This window comes from Tripterygium wilfordii, chromosome 19 (assembly GCF_013401445.1).
Source record: "Tripterygium wilfordii isolate XIE 37 chromosome 19, ASM1340144v1, whole genome shotgun sequence".
Taxonomy (NCBI): Eukaryota; Viridiplantae; Streptophyta; class Magnoliopsida; order Celastrales; family Celastraceae; genus Tripterygium; species Tripterygium wilfordii.
In genome coordinates this window covers 11,923,468-11,929,570 of record NC_052250.1, presented here as the reverse complement: position 1 = coordinate 11,929,570, position 6,103 = coordinate 11,923,468, and the positions used below count along the sequence as shown (strand labels likewise).

Here is a 6,103-nt window from a genome sequence, read left to right as displayed (position 1 = left end):
AAAAATAATTGTTGATTTATTGATAAAATATAAATGTGGTGGTTTTGTAAAACAAAAAAAATCCAAAAAGATAAATGTCTCAGCAATTGAGATTCCAATTGTTGAGGTTATGCACTTTAATTTTCTCCCATATATGGGATCACTGGAATCCCAGTTGTTGGAACGTCTAGCATTGCTGAAAAAGAATTAAGATAAGAGAATCACGAGTAATTCAGATGACATTCATATATATGATATCTCAAAGAGATCTCGTGTTCGAGCCTCCCTCATTTTCTTTCCTATATTAAAAGAAAATTGGGATAGGGGAGTTGACATAATTTTGATGATTGGTTTGGTTGTGAATGCCAATTGTCACATGCATAGACATGACAGACATGGTTGGCATTCACGTGTTTGTTTCTTGAGTTTTTATTTTGGGGGTTTATAATATATGATTCCATTTCCACCAATTTCGTTTTCTTGTGAGCCCAAGCAAGCTGTACTTCACCAATTAATGATTTCTGAACGCGTGTTATGAGCATGGCGGTTTGCATGGGTTGAATTCTCTACGATAATTTATCAAAATAATGAAAAAGGAAAATAAACTTGATGTCAACGCGCTTGGGATCAGAGTCTTTACTCTGAGTATGTTATAAAACTGGTTATTTATTTTAGATTAGTGATGATTAGCATATTGATTTTTATTGTTTTACCATGATGTTTATTTCATTTTGTAAAAAAAAAAAAAAAAATTGGGACGTACCATTTACTCAACCCAGCAATCGATAGAAAAAGTTTGTCAACCATTACCAAACCCACAAAATCGAGCCGGTAATGATTTTAAATTTTGTCCAAGATCGGTTCGGTTGATCGAGTGGATCAGTTGTTAAGCAAATGATCAACCAACCCGACCCATACTCATCCTACATTTGCAATTCAATTTTCAAAAATTAAAGTATATATAGCAATTAAATATTATGATATGCCGTTATTGAACTCAAGGATCTACAGACATGCGAGTTATAGATTGCAACTATGGGTTAAGGACATGACACACAATGCATAAAACCATTATATACACCTTCGTGAAAATTTGAAGGATTCTTCATTCCCGAATAAGCAGAGAGAGAGAAAGAAGAGAGAGTGGCATGTTATTAATAGATGAGGGGAAATGACTCTTCTGGTTTTTTATAAGCAGAATCAGCCTCCACACAATCTAGACATGGCCGTTGCTTTAATCATGTTTGACTTGGCTGCATCAAGCAATGGATCTGCCTGGACAGCTTTGTCAAAGCAGAACTTAGCTTCGTCCCATCGACCCTCCGCGACAAAAACGAGACCTAGATTGTTATATGCAGGAGCATAGCCAGGCTGCAGTTGAAGAGACTTTGACAACATTGCCTTTGCGCGTTCAATTTTTTTCTGCTGCCGGTAGAGGTTCCCAAGGTTGGAAAATATAGCATGGGATTGTTCCGCTGTAGCTAAACTCAAAGCCTGCTTGTATACCTCCTCAGCTTGTGAGGACTCCTCAGATAGTTGCAGTGCAACACCTAGTTACACAAACCTTAACCGTATAAGCTTAAAATCTTAAACTAAAGAAGAAAAAAAAAAGCCTTTACCAATACAAGAAAAAAAAAACACGATGAAATAGTCTTGAATTAGCACGTACCAAGATTTGACCACGCGTAGCTGCATTCTCTAAAACGAGCAACTGCTGCCTTGAGATATTTTTGTGCTGTTTTATATTGTTGGGAACAGAGATTATGAAGGCCAAGTTGGTGCCACTGCACACCATCATCAGGATCCTCTGCTACTGCCTGATCCATAAGAAATTAAAAGAACATATCATTAGGAACAAAATCATCCAAAACATCATGCTTTCTTTTTCTCTACTAAGCTAGGTCAAGAAGCATCATCAACCATTTAGCAATCAATGGTGAACCATGGATTTCTTTCACCAGAATTGACAACTTTTAGGCAAAACATGTTGGCATTAAGTTCATATTTTCCTCCTTCCTCTTCAATTTTTTAGAATGCATGCCACGAACTAAGCTAAGTAGCTAACATCAAATCACTTTAGAGAGAGTAGAAAAGAAAACTATCGTGAGTAATCTTTAGATTTTACTTTGTGCCAACAAAATAATCCTACCGAATAATGCACTGATGCAAGTAAAATGGAAAACGGAGAAAAAAATTTTTCCTCCTTAAGCATAGTTCGCAAGACAGAAATTAAGCTACTTCACAATTGCAATTGTCATACAAGTTTCATCTTCAAAATAAAGGAGATCCCTTTAATGGACCATAGTAGTTCAGGAAACATACTTCAGACTGCATTAAGAAGAAATAATACCCAACAGAAAGCGGTTGACTTCACAATAAATTATTAGATCGCTGGGCTATTAAGGTATAAAACATAATAAAGATGGGCCACTCAAGACACAAATAGGATGCAAAACATTAGCCTAAACTATATGCAGCAGCTGCGCTGAATTTCTCATGTAAGTTCATTCACATAATCCTCACAATGACTAATGGAGAGGTTACCATCATGGTATGAACAAATGAACAGAAACTTGATATAGAAAACACACTTTGAAACTTCCACATTGTGCAATCATTAAGCTAGTTTGTCCAATAGAAAATTGAAAACGACCCAAAAGTACCTGCTTTAAAATGAAGAGAGCACGCTCTTCTACCTCCATTAATTCCTTTTGTTCTGTCTTAAATGCTGCAGCAATCTCATGCTGGGCCTTGTGAACCATGGCAAGTCCTGCCCAAGCAATGGGAAGTTCTATTGGAACAGAATCACCTTCTCTTACTATGGATGCCATTTCGTTGCCAGCCCACGAGAGCTGTTCACTAGGATCTTGAGATCTTTCTGCATCCTTGATACGATGAATGGCAACTGCATATCGAGTAGACATACAATTGGGCTCCAGTTTTGCAGCCTAAGGAGCAACAATTGAAATTATCAAAAACAAGAAGCAACAATATAGGCTACTCACCACATTGAAATGAAACCGCAAGGTAAATAGAGGCAAATACTATTCACAGAAACATAGACAGCAAAATTACAGCAGTGAACTGTCCGATTTTAAGACTTCTAACTCAGAAGTCAGAAGAAATTTCCCGTGGTTCACAATCAATTAACACAAAAATTCATTTGTCAAAAGATCTAGGAAACAACAAACAACCTCAACAAAGAAGCAATAAATGATTGTAGCAATGAACCATGTGCACCTTCTCCAAGCATTTACTAGAACTTCTGTGGTCACCAGTCATGTAATATGCATTAGCAAGATTTGCCCATATATGTGCTCCTTTTGGATCTGCTCTTAATGCGGCCAGCAAACACTCCTTTGCAACATTGACAGCTGCAAATTGGTCTACAGAAGAACCTTCACCAGCATTGGCCCCAGCACCTGACGATAGAATGAAGGAATTATATAGTAGCGGAGGTTTGAAACTGTACTTCATAAAGAATGTAACTATTCTATATCTAACACCCCAGAATAGAGGGTGAGACGAGATTATGTAAGCTACTACTCAATACAGCAAATAAATCGAGTCGAACTTATCAAAGACATACCTGCAACAACTGAGCCATATTTACACAAAAGAGTAGCAGCATAGTTGATTAATGCAGCAGGATGATTTTGATCTTTAAGAATCAAATCTTGAAAACATTTTTCTGAAAGCTCCAAATTTCCACTGCAGAGATTAAACAATCAGTAAGAGTAACTAACAGAGAAACTATTAAAAATGAACCATAAACCTCAAGGATGTATCTCTCTCATTTTCTGCCAAGCTTGAAAATTACATACATCGAACAAATGTTACACTCTTACCTTTGAAGATAAGCAATTCCAAGGTTACCAATGCAATCAAAGTTGTTAGGATCAATGGTCAATAAGGTCGATAGAACCGAAACAGCACTCTGGAAAAGAGAGGTAGCCAGGATCAGATTAAGAAAAGAGAGCACAAGATTTGAAAACAAGAAAAATCACTCGCCTACCTCTGTGCGACCAGTTTTGAGCAGTATCAAGCCTAGTGTGTTCCATACTGCTGCTTGTCTGATATCTGATCGCATTGAGTCTTTTAGTCTGGAGAGAATTTCCTCAAGCTCTTCCTGTTCAAGTTCTTTGTCCACGCAAGTCTCTCCTAGACTTTCAAGTAGAAAGCACTACATAGTTGTCACACAAGTAGGTGAAATATAAACCAATAGAATTATTCATCTGTGTTGTAAAGAATAAAAAAAAAAGTGAAGATTATTTTACAATCTTCACACCTGCGCATGATGGATTTGAACTAACGAAAGCAGTTCTGGCCTATCAATCTCAGATTCACAACGAAGCAAGATCTCCTCAGCTTTCTCATATGCCAAAATTGCCTGAAAGAAATCTGGAATTGAGTCAAATAACAGAAAGTCGATAGACAAGAATTATAGAGCTGGGTGAGTTTCAAAGCGACCTTTTGAGGTTGACCCAACCTTTGATACATAAGTCCAAGATAAAAGTGCACATGTGCATTCTTAGGCATCTTCTTAGCAACATGTATCAAACCCTACAGGAGTGCCACAAGTCAGCGAGTAATCAAGCAGATGTATACAGTACATCCAAATTTATTAAAGACTCGTAAAGACTTAGTCACAGGATACTTTGGAGATGTAGAAAGCTCACCCGTCAAACAAATTACAGCATTTATATGCGAAATGAGTCTGACATATCTATTGTTAAGCAATTCCATGTAGAGGGGGGATGTCAAATCATGCTATTTTCCTAATTCACAAAATGGAGCCTTGGAAGTTTCTATCTCCTTAAGTGTTCATAGCAAAAGGTACTCTAAAATTAGTGAAATAATCATGTCCTCATGTTTTACAGAAATATGATTTCCGTCTTCAAGTGAAAAGGCAATGTAGAGTGAAATTTCTTACAGTTCCTGCTGTAGTGCTGTCTACTAACAACAACAAGCTTAATAATAATAAACTAAAAATCAATATCTATTGTGCCACACTAGTCTGTTATGTTCTCCGGGAAACTTTAATCCAATAAAATTCCCACTCAAAGTATGTTAAAAAATTAAGAGCAAGAGTACAGACGGTTTTGAGGCTGCTGACTTTCTCCTCGCGAGAAGATGGAGGGGGTGGACCTGGCTGTTCTGCATCCGCATCTCCTCCATAATCAATACACGACGCCTCTCCCTTACTTGCGTTTCTTGAACGCGATTTTCCTATCTTATTCGAGGTTTTTCCTTTACCTTCAGTCCCATCGTTGTCTTTGCTCGTTATTCCACTTCTACATACGCTGCTTTCACCATTCACGTTCAATCTGTTCGTTGTTTGCGAGATCAAAGTCTAATCCATGTGAATTTAACTGAAATAGAAAATAAAAATGAAAGAGAGTGAGACCTAGAAGGCTCAGTCGCCGAAGCGCGTAGGAGAGGATCTTGGTCGGTTGTTTCAGGAGGATTGGCGTTTAGATCAGCAAAGACGACGATCTTAGAGCTCTCTACATCGTCGTATTCCGGCTTTATCATTTGCGACGCCGCATGTAGTTGGGGCATGTTCTCTCGCTCCTGGTTTCTCTGTGGTTGCACGAGAGAGAGAGACGACGACGACCTTCGCTCAAGCCTTCAACACCCAACTCTTTGATTTTTGTTATTAGTTATTTATTTATTTATAGGTAATGGTCCTAAAATCTAATGCATAGGTAATGGATAAAACTATAAATCAATAATGTATTGTTTTGTCCTTTTCAACATTTTTTTAAATCCGAGTAACATTTAGGTTTATGGCTGATTTACGGCGACATTAGATTAGGGTTGTGCAAAGCCCGCAAAGGAACAATATAACCAAAACCTAATTCCCAAATTGAAAGAACCAACACCGACTCATTTTACCAAGAAAAATGATGATAGGTGTCCTTAGAATATTAGATAAGGATGAAAAAAGTATGTTAGAATTTGGAAAAAAAAATCTGTATTTTAAGTTTAAAAAACTAGATGAGAGAGTGTTCATCACACACGTGATATTGCGGTTTGCACTAGTGAATCCTTAAAAAATGTCCTTAAGACACATGTTATCGATGCCCTCTACAAATTTTACTAAGATCCAACCAAGTTAAAG

General features: G+C 37.3%; 1 protein-coding gene across 2 annotated transcripts; it reads right to left on the bottom strand.

The window, feature by feature from the left end:
* Positions 1–985: 985 nt before the first annotated feature.
* On the bottom strand, positions 986–5,612 carry LOC119985232 (probable UDP-N-acetylglucosamine--peptide N-acetylglucosaminyltransferase SEC). 2 transcript variants are annotated; one of them, XM_038829462.1, is made up of 11 exons: positions 5,387–5,612; positions 5,078–5,306; positions 4,450–4,542; positions 4,268–4,369; positions 3,995–4,162; positions 3,828–3,916; positions 3,569–3,690; positions 3,220–3,401; positions 2,643–2,927; positions 1,649–1,796; positions 986–1,529 (listed from the first exon to the last, which is right to left on the bottom strand). In XM_038829462.1, the coding sequence occupies exons 1-11, from the start codon at positions 5,539–5,541 to the stop codon at positions 1,180–1,182; spliced, it is 1,923 nt and encodes a 640-aa protein (XP_038685390.1). In that variant the 5' UTR covers positions 5,542–5,612; the 3' UTR covers positions 986–1,179. The 2 variants fall into 2 exon arrangements, with proteins under 2 accessions (XP_038685390.1, XP_038685391.1); XM_038829463.1 differs by having other exon boundaries at positions 5,078–5,282.
* Between the last annotated feature and the right edge of the window lie 491 nt (positions 5,613–6,103).

Bases quoted from the DNA above. Each gene is read 5' to 3' on its own strand.
- LOC119985232 (XM_038829462.1), bottom strand. From the start codon at position 5,541: ATGCCCCAACTACATGCGGCGTCGCAAATGATAAAGCCGGAATACGAC. The intron at 4,370-4,449 runs GTCGCTTTGAAA...GATTTCTTTCAG, and splicing joins GGTTGGGTCAACCTCAAAAG to GCAATTTTGGCATATGAGAA. The intron at 4,163-4,267 runs GTGTGAAGATTG...ACAACTATGTAG, and splicing joins TTCAAATCCATCATGCGCAG to TGCTTTCTACTTGAAAGTCT.